The sequence below is a fragment of the Lepidochelys kempii genome, chromosome 3 (assembly GCF_965140265.1).
Source record: "Lepidochelys kempii isolate rLepKem1 chromosome 3, rLepKem1.hap2, whole genome shotgun sequence".
Classification (NCBI taxonomy): Eukaryota; Metazoa; Chordata; order Testudines; family Cheloniidae; genus Lepidochelys; species Lepidochelys kempii.
Genome location: NC_133258.1, coordinates 40,107,363 through 40,128,447, shown reverse-complemented (window position 1 = coordinate 40,128,447; position 21,085 = coordinate 40,107,363). Strand labels below are relative to the sequence as shown.

At 39.7% G+C, this 21,085-nt stretch overlaps 1 protein-coding gene across 1 annotated transcript in view; it reads right to left on the bottom strand.

Annotated features, from left to right (window-relative positions):
- Positions 1 to 21,085, bottom strand: part of DLGAP2 (DLG associated protein 2) — a 690,779-nt gene that overhangs the window by 96,193 nt on the left and 573,501 nt on the right. The window contains exon 6 of the mRNA XM_073336187.1: positions 5,733 to 6,802. Within this exon, the coding sequence (XP_073192288.1) occupies positions 5,733 to 6,802 (1,070 nt within the window). The remainder of the gene's footprint in view (positions 1 to 5,732; positions 6,803 to 21,085) is intronic.

The following is a 21,085-nucleotide window of genomic DNA, read 5'->3' as shown; positions in this document are numbered from 1 at the left end:
GACGTTCCATAGAGCACATTGACTTACTGCTGTTTCAAGCCACCTATTTATTCCAAGCAAGACACATTTTTCCTCCATGGGCTTTTCCCTCAGTCATTATGTGGGCATTACTGAAATGATAGCACAAATGTCTTTTAAAACCCCTCTTTTTAAAAGGGCTATATAGAAATGCACATATATTTTCTCTCTCATCTACTCTTCTCATCCTAACAAATGAGTTTTATGGTTCTGATCAGCTGACTCAAAACTCCATTGGCAATTATTTAGCCGCCAGAGAAAAGTCAGTATTTTTGTTACTTTGCAGCTGTTAGGAGACATTTTACTGTCTGTACAATTCTAAAGGGGGGTATATTTATTCCCTTACTTGAAGTAACAGGGACCGTGAATACATTGCCACTAAGATATTTAAGCACATAAGCAACTAACTTCAAAAACATCCTTTAAAGATGGGACTATAAGATGACCCAGAAAGGGTGGTAAAATCGTGACCATTTGGGGTCAGAGTCCATTCTTTAAAAGATGTTTTTAAAGTGAGTGCTGTGACCTCCATGACCGAAAACTGCACTATCTGATCAGCTCAGTCCTAGGCAGCCAAGGGGAGTGTGTGGTTATCTAGCCTCAGTGGCAGTAATCTGAGCAAGCACCCCCAGCACATGTGTGAATTGGTCCAGGGCTCTAGAATATCAAGTTACTTGTGGCTGCAGGCTTCTTGGGCCCCTGCGGGTAGCCCTGGACAAATGTGGCAAAGACCAACTTTCAGCCTACCTCTCTGTTTAATGTTGAACCTTATTTTGACAACAAAAACACGCTGGAAATATAAAGGAGAATCATTCTTAATAAAATATTGGTAGGAATACAGCCTCTCTCCCATCCTGGTGACACCACTTGTGCAATAATGTCAACTTGCACTGGCTGTTAGAAGGATATGAAACTATGAATATTTTTGTTACTTTGTTTGGAAAACCAGCTACAGCACATCTGCAGCAGTATTTTAATCAGAAATGGTAAGTGGCTTCTTAGCACTTAGAGGCAGCACGCTATCATGTCATTAATCACTGTAATTACTGGAGATGCTCAGTGGTTTTAGTCATAACCTTGACCAATGGTGGAGTCCATATAATTATTTCACTTTTCTTTTGCAAAGAGCAGCACTTCAGCCTTGGCCATGTAGAGACCTCTGCATCCCTGGAAACTGGGAAGAAGGAGTGTCAGTTTAGTGTAAAGTCCCTAGATCTTTAAAGCTGTTCAGGGAGCAAGTACAGAATTATACAGAGATATATAATGGATACTGGGAACATTATGAAATGAATGCATATGAGTAGTTCATTGTAACACACATTAGGAGTAATTTATACTCAATAGTTATTCAGCACTGGAAGTAGTTGTGTATAGTTGGAATATAGGGTTTCATGTGACAAAACCTGGAGCTTGTAATCTGCCTTTGTGACAGTGTAGTGCATATAGAGTTGGGTTAGGATGAATTCCACCCTCCCAGCCATGAGACAGCACACAGCTGTGGCACAGACCTTCTGAGACTGTAACTCTACAGTATTGAAGCAACAGTGGCCTCAGCGGGGTTCCAAAACTAGGACCTGTGTAAGTGACAATTCAGTGGTCCCCTCCGCTGGCCCCTCCTCAGCGCTCTTCTCCACATTGGCGCACCTAAATCCAGAGTGCAGCCCAACTGACACTGGCTCTGTTTTTTCAAGATAACATGAAACGGAAGGAGAGATAAACCCAGTGTTTTCCCTTCATGCTACAGAGTCCACTGCTGCTATTATTACCTGCGTGCTAGCAATGTCAATGCAGATAACGGATGACGCTAGCACTTCAATGCATCAGGAAGGCAGAAGGGGGCGGTAGCCATTTTTAGCACAACATGCTAGTTTCTTTTTTAAGTGCTGACTCATTCGCTGTACCATTGATGTGTTTACCTCGATTTTATGCTGCTGCTTCAACTACTGTTGAATGGCTGAGGACGGAATATCAATCAATGGCACATAATGCTACGCTCCCAAACTGTACTGATTGTTAGTTGTTCATTTTTGCCTGAAGTACTTTCCTTTTCTCTTCCAGCTGTGCTCAGAGATATTTGAATACTGGAAACTGTAAAATCCTTTTAAGTTTATAATTTTACTATTGATACTTAGTTCACTTCCAGCTTTCTCCCTGAAAATCCTTGTCACACCTAGGGATTCATGTCAAACAGTAAAATAAATCAAATAATAGGCTTCAGCTTCAAATGTGTTGTACCTAATTAGCCAAAGAATCCAATAATTGAAGATTATAGACATTTCCTTGCTCCCAACATCTTCCTACATAAAGGGATAAATTCTTTGGGGAGCAGCAGCAACCACTATAGTTAAAGCTGCACAAGAGTTTCCATTCTAACCCTCTGTTTTCAGTTATTCATATTTTTTCAAAATTGTCATCTTTCACACTGAAATTTTCCTGGCTTGGTCACTCCCCAAAGATGAAAATCTGAGTACACACAGTTCAGCTGTTTCTCGGCAAGAGGAAGAGTAAGGATGAGACAGTGATTAGGGGGTAGCCTGGGACTTGGGACACCTAGATTTAAGCGCCAGACCTCAGGCTCTGCCACAGAGTTCCTAAGTGACCTCAGGCAAGTCACTGGTCTCTCTGCGCCCCAGATCATCACCTGTAATGGGGGGCAGTAGCATTTCCCTACCTCATAGGCGTGTTGTGAGGATAAATAGATGGACAATTGTGAGGTGCTCCGATACCAAAAGTGATTCAGGCCATATAAATACCCAAGATAAACAGAAAGGAGTTAAAAATATACACTTCCTCTGTGTGAAAAAAAATATCTGCCTAGGATTCCATAGTTACATGGCCACGATCTAAATGGACAGTTCGATGTTTAAATTTGGTATGGAAAACACCCTTGTCTTTGAACCTTTGAATGTCACATACTTTTAACGCTATACCCAGAGAGGTTTTACATGGATTTTTTTTTCCTGCAAAACTGATCATGTGGACACCTCAGGTAAATGCTTTGCATGGCTGATTTAGCTGAATAATCAACACCTTAATATCTTCAATTATTCTGAACTAGCCAGGATCCATTTCCAAATATGTCTGTCAAAAAGAGGTGCTAGCAGTGCCTTTACTTTTACCACGGGATCCTGAGAACTGTCTCTACCTTTCTGATTGACCAGCCTGAGTAAATCTTATCATTTAGTAGGCACTCCCATGTAAGGTAGGAAAATATTCTCCAATTTTACACATGATGTAACTGAAGCTAGGGAGATTAACAAATGATTTAATCCACTTCTGATAGGAAATATGTGACAGAGCTGCTAACACAGCCCAACTCTCTTATATGAATGATTCATGTCTCATCTAATAGATAGTACATCTCAAAGAAAATGCCTCAAAGCTATCTTTTTAATTACGTCATCTGTAGAATGGGATTTCTCATACTTGCTTACCCAACTAGGTCTAGTGCAGAGGTGTCTAACACCCAGCCAGCTTGATGGATTTATGTGACCTACATGTCATGTTCAGAGTCCACAGAATACAAACTTCAATACAAAAATTAACCATCATATTTCTGAAAAAACTCTCTCTAATATAGAGCTACGTGCAGTACTCTTTATTGGAACATCTGTGGCTCCTATTATTGTGGCATCTAAGCACCTCACAATCTTTAATGAATTTATCCTTGAAATATCCCATGAGTTAGGAAAGTTCTATTATCTCCATTTTACAGATGCAGATCTGAGGGAGAGGCTAAATGATTTGCCCAGCGTCACAAAGGAAAGTCTCTGGCAAAGTACAAGCTTGAACTGGGCCTCCCAAATCCTAGTTTAGAATCCTAATCTTTGGACTGTCCTTCCTTTCTAATATTTTCCTGAATTTGCAAACAGCCTAAAATAATGATTTTGAGAAGAATGAAGTCTCCTGCGTCCCACTCATCTCACTGGGCTGTTGGCTCTAAAGCTTAATGATAACGCTTCCAATTTCAGCATTAACTGTTTCACTACTGATCATTTGAGCAGAATGAAGTGTGGGGGAGTGAGGCTAACTGGGTTAAGAACTGAGAGTTGCTCGGGGGAGAAAGAAGGAGACACAAAGACAGAATTGAGTGAGAGAGAGAGAGCTCAACACAGAAAGGACGGAGAAAAAGAAAGTGAAATAAAGGACAGAAATTGGAAAGATATGGAATGTTTCTACAGATGTTTGACAAGATACAGCTCTTGCAGCATTGGTTGTTGGGGGAGCGTGCTATTTCACAGCCGACTCCCTGGCGGCATGGGTTTGGCCCTGCTGACATGCCGTCCTCGTTCCCTCCTGCTTCTCCCAAATTACTTTAAGTAATATTTAACTGCAATCAAGTTATATTCACTTTCTTAGGGCCTAGTCTTTACAAAAATACAGTCTCCCTGGGCATAGCTGGCCCAAACCCTATCCCCTGGTTAAGGGAGTCCACAGCCCTCCTTCATGAGGCTGTGCAGTGCTTCAAGCCAGTTTCCCCAGAGCATCAGTAGCTGGGTTCCAGGGCTGTTTCACAGACTCTCCTTTCTCTCTCCTCCATTAACAGCTGGGTTTTTATCCTATTCAGGAGATAGCTCTCTGATTAACACCTTGGCCCTATTCCCCTGTTTGTCTGCTGCTCCCTTAAATACCTGGTCCTTAAAAGGGCCATGTTGTGGCATAGGGTTGGCTGCATGAAATCCCACTTCCTTCAAGGGGCCAGACCACCCTGTTACAGTCCCGTTCAGCTTGGAGAGACCAAAAGCACTGCACAGGACTAGAACAAACATTCCTCCCTTTATTCTACATTTATTGGCTTCCACAGAAACCAAAGAGATTTGGAGATACTCAAGACACAAAAGGTGAGAAGGGATAGAGTGGGTTAACGTATGGGACAAACAATTTCTATAGAGAGAAAATCTGATTTTAAAAGAAAATGAGAGTGAAGGCACTCACAACAGCAATGGAGTTTTCAGGCTAGTTAAGTTGTCTAAATATCAAGATTTGAAATATTTACTCTCCCTAAGGCCATCTATTCAAATTTCAACAGGAATGGCTCACACCTTCATCCTCATGTTAGATACACTAAATGTCATGCTGCTCAGCACCTGAGTTTTTCAGACAAAGCCTTAAAGAGACAGGACCAGATTCACTGGTACCCTCAGCTGCTTTGCACCACTTCAGGGATGCAAAGCAACCATAAACCCAGTTTCTCCAGCCAATTAAACTACTTTGCATCACGACATCAGAGCAGCAAAAGCAACTGAGCTTACCAGTAAATTTAGCCCTGTGTTGTTAAGAAGTTTTGGGAGGAGACGTGGGAGTGACAGAACAGAAGGAAAGCTCTCACCCTGACTAGCTTAATATCTTTAATTTATAATGGTCTTCTATACATTTATTCTAGACAAAAACTGCTGTGCAAAGTGCCCCTTTCTGTAATCTGAAACACAGACTTCATTAAGATTTAAATACAGTATAAACCCAGGTACTGAAAACAAATTCATTAAAATTAGACTAGTTAACATTACGTCAATTTTATTCACATTTCAATCTGAATCCTCTTAATAAAGAATAAATACTGCAGATTTCTCACCTCCAAGATATCTGCAGTAGGTGAATACCATAATGTTTGAGAGACATTTACAGGGCATCCATGTAGTTTTACAATGACTTTCTGGCATAAATTATAACTAATTGCTTTTCTATTACAAATATTAACCAAATCTGGCTTTTACCTGAAGGTAATGGCACGGCCTCAAGGAAGGTTTGATTTCCTGATGAACCAGAGGCTTATCTAGGTTAAGGGATGACTTGCGATACGCTTCTTTAGCCTGGCTTACTGTAAGTGTAGACCAAGAACTCCTTTTCATGTATTTACCATCAGGGGTCATTGCTAGCCCTTCACAAGCAGAACATTTCACATCATTGTTACTTTTGGAAGTCTTTAGTGAGAGATCCCCAAAGTGCCCCTGGAGAGCTTCAGGGTAGCAGTGGGAAATATGATCTACATGATGCCTATTAATCACGCTAGGTGTGCGATAAGTGCTATCGCTGTCCAAATTATCATCAGAACTCCACCAGCTACTCATTCCAGATTTATGCTTGGTCTCTGGTTTTCGCTCCTTACTTTTACTCCTTTTGCTATGCTTGGAATGATGTCCATGATGATGGTCGTCCCCTCGACTGTCTCCCTTTGTCCCATTGACATTGCCCTTGGATGATCCTTCCAAAGAATGAGACTTAGTGAAAAGTTTCTGGACTGAATGAACAAGATGGCGTATTCTTCCTGGGCTTTCACTGCGTTGTTCTGCAGCTGTTGAGGTCCTCTGATATTGTAAAGTGTGAAATCCATCCCTGTGGAGAGGAAGTTGTTTCTCAAACTGATCCAGGAGATTGGCAGGAATTCGGTTAATCTTAGGGTTAGCGTGAGACATGGCGCAATCGTCCCTCGTTTCGTAATGTGAGCTGTAGTGCATTCTGGGGAAAGTGCTACTTGACATGTGATCGCCCATAACCATGGGCATCATCATGCACTCTGAATGGATGGAGCTTCGTGGTGAGCAGCGATGATGGTCCAGTGGGCAGCTCTCTGTAGGGCTGAGAAGATAGGATTGCCTTGGCTCCTGCCCATGGTGGATATGATCGTGGGTATGTTCACAATCTTCAGGGGATGCTAAGCCACAAGTATGAGCAGAACATAATTGTGGTTGGTTACGACTACCAGATAATCCTTTCATGTTCCTCGGAGCAGGCGAGAATCTTTCTTCATTGAAGTGCTGAGAAGGTGACCAGGAGTACTGCTGGTCTGTTGACAGAACACACACAGTTCAGTATTGTAGCTAATTAAAATATTAATTTTAAAAGTACAAATATGAAAATAAAGCCTTTTTTTCATAGAAGGTCTCAGGGACTTCAATCAGAGACTTCAATCTCCAAATTAAAGCTGGTTAAATATTTGCTGTGAACAATTTATTTGGTGAATTTAGACCTTTTTTCCTGTTTACAAGTTGTCTACAAACAGATCTAGATTCTTCTGAATGTGTTCATTATGCAAATCCATTCAAATAATTTTGATGGATACATTATGAGCATTTAGTTAATTAATTGATATTTTGACTTCACTACTCAAGCTTTGTGACTGGTCACCTAAGTCATGTGGTATTGTTTCTGTTCCCCAATTGGATGACCTAACCCTTATAAACTGTTTTGTCACAAACTGAACTTCATTTTTGATTAAGTGAATCTCAACAAAAGCCCCCGAATTTGCTATTCAAAAACATATACACAAACTAAACTACAAGTAAGAAACAGCAAATAATAAAGGACTATGAACACACTGAATTCAACCTGGTTTCCATTTCCCTAAACTTTTCATTAGCAGGTGTCTGACATTATTTGAGCATCTCTCATCAGTAAGGCTATGTTTTAGTCACAAGTATTTTTAGTGGAAGTCATGGACAGGTCATGGGCAGTAAACAAAAATTCACAGCCTGTGACCTGTCCATGACTTTTATTATATACCCCTGACAAAATTTTGGGGGGAGGGGCAGCTCAGGAGGGCAGCCCCAGGGGGATCTGTGGGTACTTGGGGGAAGGCACAGCCCAGGGGCACCACGGGTGCTCGGGGGGGGGCACTGCGGGTACTGGAGGGAGGGGTTGGCAGGGCTGGGGCAGGTTCCTTACCTGGCTTCTGAGAAGCGGCTACCCCAGCTCCTAGCTTCACATGCAGCTTCCGCTCCACCCCAAGCCCCGGTTTGGCAGCTCCCATTGGCTGGGAACAGCGGCCAATGAGAGCTGCGGGAGTGGTGTTTGCAGGCGCAGGCAGCATGTGGAGATAAGATCTGAGGGATGGGAGTTGCTGTCACCCCTCTGAGGCGACCCCCCAAAGTAAGCACCGCCCCACACCCCAACCCCCAGCCCTAAGCCCCTGAGCTCCTGCTGCTGCGAGGTGTGGGGGCCTGAGACTGCCCCAGCAGCAGCCAATGCGCCTGGCCCAGGGGCTGCCCGAGCTGCTCAGGCTGCCCCCAGTCCAGGTGCACCAGCCGCTGCAGAAGATACAGAGGTCACGGAAAGTCACAGAATCCATGACTTCCGTGACTTCTGTGACAAACACGGAGCCTTACTCATCAGCTACTCAGATGCACTCCCATAGCAGTCACTTTCTTATACTGTACAGTCATCTCCAAAACATACTATTTGTCTCAATTATACATTTGTCCCAGAGTACTGTAATAAGATAACATTTCTTTCAACCACTCTGTGTTATTGCTGGTGACAGCAGATACCAAATATATACATGTAGAAGCTATCGCTTCTATTATAGTTAATTATTTGCTCCTGTAGTTTTTGTAGTAAAGTTGTGGCTACTAAACAGGAGTGATTACTAATCAAGGGTGGCTTGTAAATGAAGGTATATGGTATTCAGTTTTTGATTAATTCATCTCCTTTTCTTATGCAAGTCCTTGCAGCTGTCAAATTCTGCAAACAAAAATTTGAAAACTCAAGGAATATTTCAGTTTAATTTCGGCATTCATATTCCTCCTCAAAATTCAGCTTATGAAGGCAAACTTTTCAAAAGCCGATAAATATCTAGGCTATTTAAACCAATCCTTTAGAGGATCATCTATGCATTTAAGAATTTACACTTCCAACTCACTTCAGCACCATCTTTTTGCAAACTTGCTCTTGAGAACGCAGTAGTGGGTAAGTTACTGCAGGTGCATGCTACAAACAAGTAGAGACTTCAACAGAAATGGAAGCCGGAGAATATGCTGCTTGTCATAACCTGACATCAGCAACCAGCTTTCAAAGGCAACACAATAGTGAAGGAGCAGCTGGAGTGATCTTTATACACCTGTGAAAAGTCTCTCTCCCCTCTCAGGTCCCCATTGGTTGTCTAAAAATCAAAGCCTGGCTCTGGCTACAGTGCAAATGGGTATCTTCCTCTTTGCAAATAATACAATACCCATGATAAAATAGCAATTCATTGATATTCTTTGGCAAGAGCAAAGTTATAACCAGAGCAGTCTGGTATATTGTTGGATACTTAAGTAATAATTTATTATATTTAATAGACTTTTAAGTAAGGTTTTAGAGGAAATTCAATATTCAATTAAAACAACAAAATCTTATTCTGTATCTTGGGTGAAATCCTGACCTCACAAAAGTCTAAACTGACTTAAATGGGATCAAGATCTCATCCCCCGGCTTTACTGTGGTATTAAATTAATCTTTCTCTACTCTTTTCTACTTCTGTTTTGCTTGTATCAATCTATTTTACCTATTTCTGGCCTGTTATCATATTAAAATGAAAACTCATTGTTCTATACACAGATTCTAGTCTATTGTGGTGGTTAGCCCAGAATCTCCAGCACAAATATGGCTACACAAAAGAAACAAAAATAGAAATGTTCCACTGGAATGACCTAATTTTGATTATCCAATGAAAAGCAGAACTATTATATAGACAAAGCAGTTAATTATTATAACAGTCCATTTGGATTTAGTCACAACACTAGCACAGTATTTAATGGTAGTTAACTCACTATATCACCAAGAAGTATCATGAAAATAGTAATACTCCATGCTTTGCATTTACAAAGCATCTCCCATTAAAGGATCTCATAGAACCTAACAAACATTACTGAATTAGTCCTCACAACATCTCTGTGAGATAGAGAAGGTATTACTGACCTCTTTTTTAAAGATGGAGAAACTGAAATACACACAAACTTATGGCAACTTTTTCCAAAGTGGCCAGTACTTTTAGTTGACAGCCCAAGAGCAGCGAAAGAAGGCCCCTCAGTCAAATCAAGGAACCAGCAAAAGTCAACTCTCCAGCACCGGTTAGGGTTGCCAACCCTCCCGGATTGGCTGGGAGTCTCCCTGTGATTATTAAAGGCAATACGGGAGATTTTAATAGGCCAAAGTCCGGTTGGCAGCGCAGCAGGGCTAAGGCAGGCTCCCTACCTGTCCTTGCTCCGGGTGGCTCCCAGAAGTGACCGACAGGTGCCTGCATCCCCTAGGCACAGGGGCGGCCAACAGGTCTCTACGTGCTGGCCCCAGCCCGAATGCTAACTCCACAGCTCCCATTGGCCGGGAACCACAGCCAATGGGAGCTGCGGGGGCAGTGCCTGCAGGCAGGGGCAGAGCATCAAGCCACCCTGGGTGACCCTGAGCCTATGAGCTGGACACGCGAGTCGCTTCTGAGAGCCGCCTGAGGTAAGCGCTGCCCAGCCAGAGCCTGCACCGCAGTAGGTTGCAAATATTTTCAGCTGGCTATAGCTCTAGGGGTGTAATCATGTTAGAATGGGTGATCTAAGAGCAACTTTTCCATCTCTAACGTCTATGATTCTTGCACAGTTAGATTGCACAATGATTGGGTATAATTGCCTGTATACTGTTATATAAAATCACATCTTTCACATACTTGGGTGGGATTTATGTATTTTTGTCACCATTAATTGTGTTCTCATTGACTATTGTGCAACTTTATTACAAAGCATATTTTAAAAAATTAAAAATCAAAACAAAAAGGAGATTTTTTTCCAAGGAAAAATATCTTATAATAAATAAAATTCATAATTACATTGATATGCCAACAATCACCTGCAGCAAGGTCCCAAATCACTCAGCTAAGGACTCTACTTTGGACACAAAACAGAATGTTCTTGGGCATCACTCGTGTCCCATTACCAGTCTTCTAAAGAATTTCATTTACTTATTTACTTTCATTATGAATTTATCAAATTCTTGGGGTTTGTCCTGTACATTTCCTCTCCTCACTATCTGCCCTACTCCTGAGGATCCCAGTACCTGGCCTAATTTGAATATCAATGTCAGAGCAAGCTTAAAAAATATAATATAAACAAGCCAGAATGTGGCAGAATTTTTGCCCTGTTTCTTAAAGGACACAATAAAAATGACAGAATGATCTTATTCAGTCACTTTTCTACAAGAGCAGGCCTTATATTTTCTTATAACAATATTTTACATTTTTTCATAATTGAGGATACTAATGTCTCCTACAAATAAAGTTGCACTGCCAGTTAATATACAAAACTAAGGAAGCTTTGAACATAGCAAATTAGAGTAATCCAGACCAGTTTGGCCAAATTAACTAGGGGCTGAGGAAATATATCATATTAATCCTGCAACAAGAGCTGTGGCTTTTACTGGGGTTCTATTGGAGAAAGAGAGGAATCTTTCATTGACTTCAAGGGACGAGGCCATTAGAGACAACAGGACTAGTCCATATATACGATTTATTCCTTTCATGGCAATGACCCAGATATATGTTGGCATACATGGATAGCGTATAAGGATGGCACTTGACCCTTAGTTTGAAGACTTATTAACAATTTTTAAAATCCTGTAAAACTCTTTAAAGCTTCCCTTTCTATGCTATGGAACACTGCACCAAACTTAAACTCTGATGGATGTCAGAATTGCATCCTTTCCCATCCATTTCCTCTATTCCCCCAGCATCTGTCCCCTCCTCTTCCTTCTTCCACCTTCTCCTGGGTACTCCTTTGCACTTTCCAATTTTAAAAATGCTGCTCTTCTATTTCAAGTAGCTGCTAGGCTGTTCTCTTCTCTCTAAGCACTGATCATAATTCTTGAGAACATGCCAGTTTCTCTACCATCTGATGAAGTGAGCTGTAGCTCACGAAAGCTCATGCTCAAATAAATTGGTTAGTCTCTAAGGTGCCACAAGTACTCCTTTTCTTTTTGCGAATACAGACTAACATGGCTGTTCCTCTGAAACCTTTCTCTACCTTGTGTCAGCATCAAGGGAGGGGAGGCAGCTAGCATCAGCTTTAATTACTGAAAGCATTGCTTGAAATTGTGAAGTAGCTCTGTTAACATTAGTGTGCTAGGGCAAGAGACCTGAAAACCTTTAAGCAATGAAAAATCAAGGATCTGCATCTGTAACTTCCTGGAACTCTGCTCTTTGCTAAAGGGAATCAGTGTGAAAAGAACTGGAAATTTCTCAGATATTCAAAGCAAGTATCTATCACTGCAAATTTAGCTCTACAAATCTGTCTGTATGTCTCATATTGAATGCAAACTGAGAAAGCATAAAAAATGATAATGCCTGGAAGTAATGAACCATACCCACTTGTATTGGAAAATTGCTCTGATTTTCATTGAAAAATTAATTTATATTTGCAAATGTTTCATCAGTAAAGCAACACGTATCTGGCTGTTGAATCTTGCCCATATGCTTAGGGTTTAGCTGATCGCCATATTTGGGGTCGGGAAGGAATTTTCCTCCAGGGCAGATTGAAAGAGGCCCTGAAGGTTTTTCGCCTTCCTCTGTAGCATGGGGCACGGGTCACTTGCTGGAGGATTCTCTGCTCCTTGAAGTATTTAAACCACGATTTGAGGACTTCAATAGCTCAGACATAGGTGAGAGTTTTTTCGCAGGAGTGGGTGGGTGAAATTCTGTGGCCTGCGTTGTGCAGGAGGTCAGACTAGATGATCATAATGGTCCCTTCTGACCTTAGTATTGATGAATAAACACACTTAACTGCTCACATTTTAAGTAGACTAGTTCTTTATTTCTAAGTATGCCATGCAAATAACTTAGGAGCCTAACTACAGCCCATTGCAGGGGCTCTGGCACACTAGTAGGAGGAAAAAGAACTAATAATTTAAAAAAAGCTTGCATGGATGTTTTGCCAATATACAGAGGGAATTTAAAAGAATTCCTCTGTTTTTGCAAAATTTTGAGGACCTCTGTCACTTAGGGCCTGAGCCAATGGTCCTGAACTGAAGAGGTGTTGAGCAACCACACTTCCAGTTGTATTTAATGGAGCTGCAACTGCTCAGCACCTCTGAAATCTTGCCATAGGTTTCAACGGGAGCAGGAACAGGCCGTAGGGCCCATTCCTACAGACATTGTGGCTTTAAAGGGAATTTTGCCTGCATAACAACACTTAAATTGTTTATAACTTATTGTTTAATTGCTTATAACTTATTCCAGCACTGAAATTGAACCTTTTGTTGGTTGCAGTGGTTGACTAATTGGCCAACTGGAAGTAGAGTGACCAGATGTCCCAATTTTATAGGGACAGTCCTGATTTTGGGGCTTTTTCTTATACAGGCACCTATTGCCACCCACCCCAGTCCCGATTTTTTACACTTGCTATCTGGTCACCCTAACTGGAAGGAACAAATACTGGAAAGGAGCTATTCTAGTCTCATGAGATTTCCACTAGATTTTCTAGTCTCAAGGAGCTAGTCTAGTCTCATGAGATTTCCAGGTTCAAATAACATTTACATAAGCATCCAAATCATTTGGATGCTTACCTGATCTGAACCTCTGAATTTCAGAGGTTGGCTTTTTACTACCTATATACTCACTCTGCAGCTGCATTTGCAAATGAGGATGTGTATACAATATACCATATGTATGGATCCAGGCATAACACAATTGCAATTTTATCTGAACCAAGCATTTATGCACTAAGGCCCCAATTTTGCTATTCATCCTGCATGGGGGCATCTCTTGTCCTGCACGGAACCCCAGTGAGATAAATGTAGTGAATGGGGCTGGGTATCGGTGCAGTGGGTGACTGATGCACAGTGAACTACAGAATCAAGGCCTTTGTTACTCTGGAGTATATTTTAATAGAAAGGAAATTCAAGCTCTTTGAATTGCTCTGTGGTATGATAAAGATGTTTCAGGGAAGGGATACCTAATATTAAATCTGTATAAAAGCTTTGATAACCCAAGATAACGGTGGGAGGCACAATAAAAAAGATGTCTACGGATAGGGTAACACCTCTGCTAGATGACTGTGAAGCTGCAGTGATGGAAGAGGGCCACACATCCTACCTCTAGACTAAAGATAAAGCACTGAATTGCTTTTGCTCCAGTGAAGGGACCAAGAATAAATTTTTGAAAAGTGCTTCTGTGACGTGGGAGGCTAAATCCCATTTTCAAAAATGATTTCAGTATTTAGAAACGTACATCCCATTGAAATTCAATGAGACTAGGGCTCTGTCTGAAGTGCCTGAGCCATTTTTAAAATTGGGTTTTAAGTATCTAAGTCACTTGGGTGTTTTCAAAATTTTACCTCATGTTTCAATTTTAGGCAATCACCATAATTAGGGCTGTCAAGCGATTAAAAAATTAATTTTGTGATTAATCGTACTGTTAATAATAGAATACCATTTATTTAAATATTTAGATGTTTTCTACATTTTCAAATATATTGATTTCAATTATAACATATAATACAAAGTGTACAGTGCTCACTTTATATTTATTTTTATTACAAATATTTGCATTGTAAAAAACAAAATAAATAGTATTTTTCAATTCACCTAATACAAGTACTGTAGTGCAATCTCTTTATCATAAAAGTTGAACTTACAAATGTAGAATTATGTAAAAAAATAACTGCATTCAAAAATAAAATGATGTAAAACTTTAGAGCCTAAAAGTCCACTCAGTCCTATTTCTTGTTCAGCCAATCACTCAAACAAGTTTGTTTACTTTTGCAGGAGATAATGCTGCCCATTTCTTGTTCACAATGTCACCTGAAAGGTGTTCTCATGGCCCTGTTGTAGCCGGCGTTGCAAGATATTTACATGCCAGATGCGCTAAAGATTCATATGGCCCTGAATGTTTTAAAAACCATTCCAGAGGACATGCGTCCATGCTGATGATGGATTCTGCTTGATATGATCCAAAGCAGTGCAGACGAATGCATGTTCATTTTCATCATCTGAGTCAGAAGGTTGATTTTTTTTTTTTGGTGGTTTGGGTTCTGTAGTTTCCGCATCCGAGGCTCTTTTAAAACTTCTGAAAGCAATCTCCACACATTGTCCCTCTCAGATTTTGGAAAGCACTTCAGATTCTTAAACCTTGGGTTAAGTGCTGTAGCTATCCTTAGAAATCTCACATTGGTACCTTCTTTGCATTTTGTCAAATCTGCAGCGACAGTGTTCTTAAAATGAACATGTGCTGAGTCATCATTCAAGACTACTATAACATGAAATATATGTCAGAATGCGGGTAAAACAAAGCAGAGACATACAATTCTGCCCCCAAGGAGTTCAGTCACAAATTTAATTAACACATTATTTTTTTAACGAGCTTCATCAGCATGTCCTCTGGAATGGCGGCCGAAGCATGAAGGGGCATACCAATGTCTAGCATATCTGGCACATAAATACCTTGCAATGCTGGCTACAAAAGCCCTGTGTGAATGCCTGTTCTTTCTGGTGACATTGTAAATAAGAAGTGGGCCGTATTATTTTCTGTAAATGCAAACAAACTTGTTTGTCTTAGCGATTTGCTGAACGAGAAGTAGGATTGAGTAGACTTGTAGGCTCTAAATTTTTTGCGTTGTTTTGTTTTTGAGTGCAGTATGTAACAAAAAAAAATCTATACTTGTAAATTGCACTTTCACGATAGAGAGATTGCATTACAGTACTTGGATGAGGTGAATTGAAAAATACAGTTTCTTTTGTTTATTATTTTTACAGTGCAAATATTTGTAATCAAAAATAATATAAAATGAGCAGTGTACACTTTGTATTCTGTGTTGTAACTGAAATAAATATATTTGAAAATGTAGAAAAACATCCAAAATATTTAATAAATTTAAATTGGAATTCTGTTTAACAATGCAATTAAAACTGCAATTAATTGCGCTTAATTTTTTTGAGTTAATCGCTGGAGTTAATCGACAGCCCTAATCATTATCTAAAGGATACCTCTCATTTTGGGCCCAATCCTGGAGCTTTCTTATCCCACTGACTTGAGTGGAACTATTTGCATAAGTCAAGGATGCAAGACAAAGCCCTTCAGATGTAAGTTTACCTCCTCATCTTCTTATACACAGAATTTCATATCAATTTAAGTTATTTACATCCGTTCATAAAGATATTGGACATTCAGTTGTCACTCATCCTATGCTAGAAGACGTATTACAACATTGTCGTTAAAATGTACATTCCCACAGAAATTCTTGTATAAATTATATAACTTAACTGCCTGTTCATTGTACCACAATAAAAAAAATATTTGGCACATACACAAATGAAGCTCCCAAGCCCTTCAGACAACCTGCTCCCAGATACCTGGAAAAAAAAGATGGACCTTGCACAATGTCCAAGTAGGTTCACAAATTTATGGGCATCAGAAACTCCAAGCATGAATCTGATGTTATGGTTTCAAGTAGACTTAGAACTTGCTATCTTATATAAGTAAAATAATTGGAATTCACAGGCTTGCAAATGCTATGGGGTCTGATCCTGCAAGCCTGCCACTTGCAGAACTCCCATTTAAGACTGGCCCCTGTAAATCCTTATGCATATAAGTAACTTTACACACATGAACAATCCCACTGAGTTTAATGGGACAACTCATGTGCATAAATGCATGCAGGACTGGATCCTAAGTCAATAAGAGCTCTGCATGTGCAGGAATTGTAGGATGGTACCATATGTTGGTATTTTTACTGACATTTTTCTGCAAAGCTGACTGCATTTAAATCTACAGTACATTTAGCCACAGAAGAAAGGTTACCTTTTCAAAGAAGAGGCCCCAAAACTTCATTTTTTTACATGAAAATTTGGATTCCATAGAATACAACAAAATCTGTGAAAGTAATAATAATACTTAATACTTAGCACTTCACAGTGCTTTACAGTTTCAAAGTGCTGAACACACATTTCATTATTAGTCACAATATCACTGTGAGGGAGGAGGTAAGTGAGCAAAATGATGTTTTAACCCATCATTTTTCACAGAATCTGTCCATATGTGGAATCTAGTGAAAAAATATGAAGATCAGAGCTTGACAAGAACATAAAGCACTGGCTTTTGCTGACCCATTAAGTGTCATCTTAGAAAGAGCTAAACTAACTTATCATATCAGTTATTTCCTGCCACTTTTTAGAGACAGAGCTGTTTGGAATTGAAAGATGAATACTTTGTAGTTAGTAGGCCAAAAACAGCCTGGAAGTAACACCTCAAACTCCACTGACATCACTGGAATTGCAACTGCTTATTCCAGGGCTGAGTCTGGGAAACTCACCAGTTCACCATGAAACTCAGTAAGAAAGGACAGCAAAATCAATCTGTTAGTCTAATTCAAAGACCCATACGAATTTGTCCACTATTCTCCATGTACAGATGAAATCCTGGTCCCATTAAAATCAAGGGCAAACTTCCCATTGACTTCAGTGGAGCCAGGATTTCACCCTAAATGCTTACTGGATCAGCTTTAGCTAGGGTTGAATATTATCAAATTGCAATTTGAGCCTGATTGGTACAAGTACATTAGAAGCCTTGACAAATCACACAGCACAAGAAAGTAACACTCAACAAACTAGACATTTACATGGTACAATTCCAAGTAAGCATTGTTTGACATTTACCAGGCCAAATCATTTAGCAATGGCTATCAGTTTTAATCAGTTTTAAAATTTCTGTCAGGTGCCATTTCAAGCCTAATAGGGAGCAGATTTGCTTAAAGTGGAATTGAGTTACCGGGAGGTTGCTGTAGTTGATAGACATTTATGCAAATATTCCCGCAGGTACAGAAAATGGCCATTTTGGTCAAAGAACCTAAAGGCATCATTGACTGATTAATTCTCAAAGTGTTCCCATTTCACTATTTTAATGTGGTTTATTTAAGAAAATGTAGACCATGATAATCTTTCAGATTCCCTATTTTTTTACAACATTCTCCCAATGATGTTCCCTAGTCCTACAATCTATGTCTGGTTGAATAACTAGTCCCAGGGCTATTTACGATTTCAAGTTAAAGACAAATTTTTCCTCTTTTTTCCCCTTACGTTAAATAAATCTAAAGATTTAACCTCATTTTGTTGGAGTGGGAGAGTTATGATGGAAATGGAAAGGACAGGAGAGGAGTTCCTAGGGAGTTGCTGAAAAGGAGGAAAACTGAGGGTGGCCACTAATTGAGGATGGAAGGTGAGGATCAAGCTGGAGGACTATCAGAAAATAGTATGATTTTTCTGAGCCAAGGCAGAAAGTTCAGTAGTGAAATCTTGACTCTTCTGAAATAAATGGGAGTTTTGCCATTGATTCCAGTGGGGCAAGGATTTCACCTCAAGGATCCAAACCTTTCACTGTTCATCAGAACTGAACCACCAATCCCTTTTGGATTCTTCCCATTTCTCACCTTTAATAAACTGCATTGGAAAAATAAAATCTGCATTTCTGAACCTTGTCCTGGCAGTGCTCCTCTGTCTGATTTCAGAAATATGAGAGCCTGATGTAAGAGAAAATAAAATGCAGGCTCACTTAAATTACTTCTATGTCAGTTCACTGGGTAAGCATGATCTACCATTTCCAACTCTATTGTATATTACAATAATGTACCTTTCACAGCACATAAGTGCTTTCATAAAGCTCTTCTGGCCTTAGATATAGTGGATACCATTTAGAGGCAAGCATTTGCCAACAGTTATAATGCAATGGTATCTGAAATATATATCACAAGTCTCCCCTATACTTAGACACCTATAAATGTTGACTTTTTAAATGGTATAATAATAATATTATTAAATAATAATATATTTCATTTTTCTCATGTAGTTTATAAATATGCTATATTCATAATTCTTAACCAAGCTCAGGCAACCAAGCTCAGGCAACATGACAGCAGATGAAATTTTCTGTTAATAAATGCAAAGTAATGCATGGTTCATGGAAAAATCTGAATCATTCATACATCTAACTGGGTTCTAAAGTAACTCTAATCATCTCAGGAAAAGGATCTGGCAACCCGCTCAATGAAGACCTCTATTCAACATAGAGCTGAAGTCAAAAAGCTAACAAAATGCTAGACTACATAAGAAATGGGATGGAGAAAAATATGGAAAATATTATGAAGATGTTATATAAATCAATGGTTCATCCTCCTCTGGAATACTACATGCAATACTGGTCACCCCATCTCAAAAAGCTTTTCAGATTAAAAGGGGTTCAGAGATGAGCATGAAAAAATCATTAGGGGATAGGAAAGCTCTCATCTGAAGAAAAATGGAAAAGATAAGGACTAGCAAGGAAATGATTAAGAAGAGACAATAAAAGTATACAAAAATAATGAATGGTATTGAGAAAGTGGTTAAAGAACTTCTATTCTCACTGTTTCATAACTCAAAACCAAAGGGACATTCAATAAAACTGAAAGGCAGCAAATTGAAAATTGATAAAAGAAAATACTCTTTCACAGACTGTGGAACTCATTGCCTCAGGATGTCACTGAAGTCAAGAGCTTAGCAAGATTCAAAGAGAAATTGCACACATACATGAATAGCAAGAACATCCACAGCTATAATAGTAAGAACTACAACGAGAAGTTTTACAGTGGATCTAAAGCTCATGCTTCAGAGTTTAAGCCAATCTCTAAATATTAAGGGTTAGGTGGAAACTCCCCTAGAGGCCAGATTATACCACCTTTGCCTATTGCAGGATTTCTTGTACCTTCCTCTGAAGTGTCTATCACTGTCCACTGCCAGATACAGGATACTGTAGTACATGGACCACAGCTCTGAGCCAATATGGCAAATTCCTATGTTTGAGCTGCACTCAGCAACAGCATAGAGCCTCTTAACTTCAGCAAGAGCAGATGCTCCTTGAACAGTTGAGAAGAGATGATAAAAGATAGGCAAGGGGGTGGAGCTGGCATTGCAATGGAGGTAACCAGGTGGCTGGAAGCACACACATAGTCTGGGTTTCTGGTTGGTGCCCTCAAAATCTCTCACCAAATCCAAGTCCTGAAAGGGAAGAACTAACTGAACATTTCCCAGCCTCACTGAGCCTTAAATCCCAGGTGGACATTCAGAATTAAAAGACAACATCTGAGATGGTCTGGTTAGGGCAGCAGAGCAGAACTCAGGAGACCTACAGACATCTTATACAGTTTTGGAGAAGTCACTTAATCACTCTGTACCTCAGTTCCCCACATGTAAAATGACTGAAATAATCCTATTTAGTTTGTTCACTCTTCAGAGCAAGTATAAGGGATTATCTCTCACTGTATGCTATATAAGGCCTCTCACAATGAGGTTCCAATCTAATTTGGGGCCATAGGTGTTACTGTAATACAAATAATAAATTAAAATATAGTTTTATCATAAAAAGACAGTAAATATCCAGTCAAAAGAATGGGAACAAGTACACAGAGTCTAATACAATATGACAACTGAGCAGTTCATGAGGGGGCACAGCTAAAATTAAACCTGTGTCACTCAGCATTCTTATGTTCTGCCTCGGATATGGCTGTACAGTTGAACAAATCAGTGCCTCATTTGAATGCTGTATTATGCAGATATTCTGACAAGATATTGTCTAATATAAGGGTTAGTGAGAAAATATTGGATAATAGCCCAGAATACAAATATATATTCTTCCAAACACACTTCAAACTCTGAAATCTGTATTGGCCCCTTGAATATGCAGCAAGAGCACAGCAGCCTGGATAAACACAACGCTACAGTGCTGAATATGAGTAAAAGAAAGTTGGACTGTAATTGCTATGATTTTCCTTTGTTATTTGAAACTTTTCATTTGGATGGAGTTTGAGTGTTAGGAAAACAGCAAGAGAAACTGCCATTCAAGCCTAGTTCTTTTACATATGAAAGTATCAACACAGCTGGTGGATTGTCTTTTTAAGCACTTTGATCTGCTTTGGGAGAGAATTGCACCGTGGACATTTGCTACAAAGTAGTAGAACTTGTTACCTTTAATGGCTCTTAAATATGCCAGCACATCAAAACAATGGTTCCTCATGTTTGACAGTAGGAACTAATTTAATGCCTGGACATTCCAAGGCAAGTTTTATATATTGTAGATACTGTTCCTAGAAAAGTATATTCTGATAATCTGTCTATTTGTCTGTAACATCTTCATGTACCTAAGCAGAGGGTGTTCTAATAAATTGTTTCTTTATTTAAAGACTGTCTTTATCAGCCAATGACTATTCTCTGTGCAAATACTGAGATTCCAAAATGGCCCCCAAAAGAAGAAAATAGAGATGCCTTAACCAGAACAAAGAAACTTGATACCTATTAATAACCATCACTGAACGGCAGT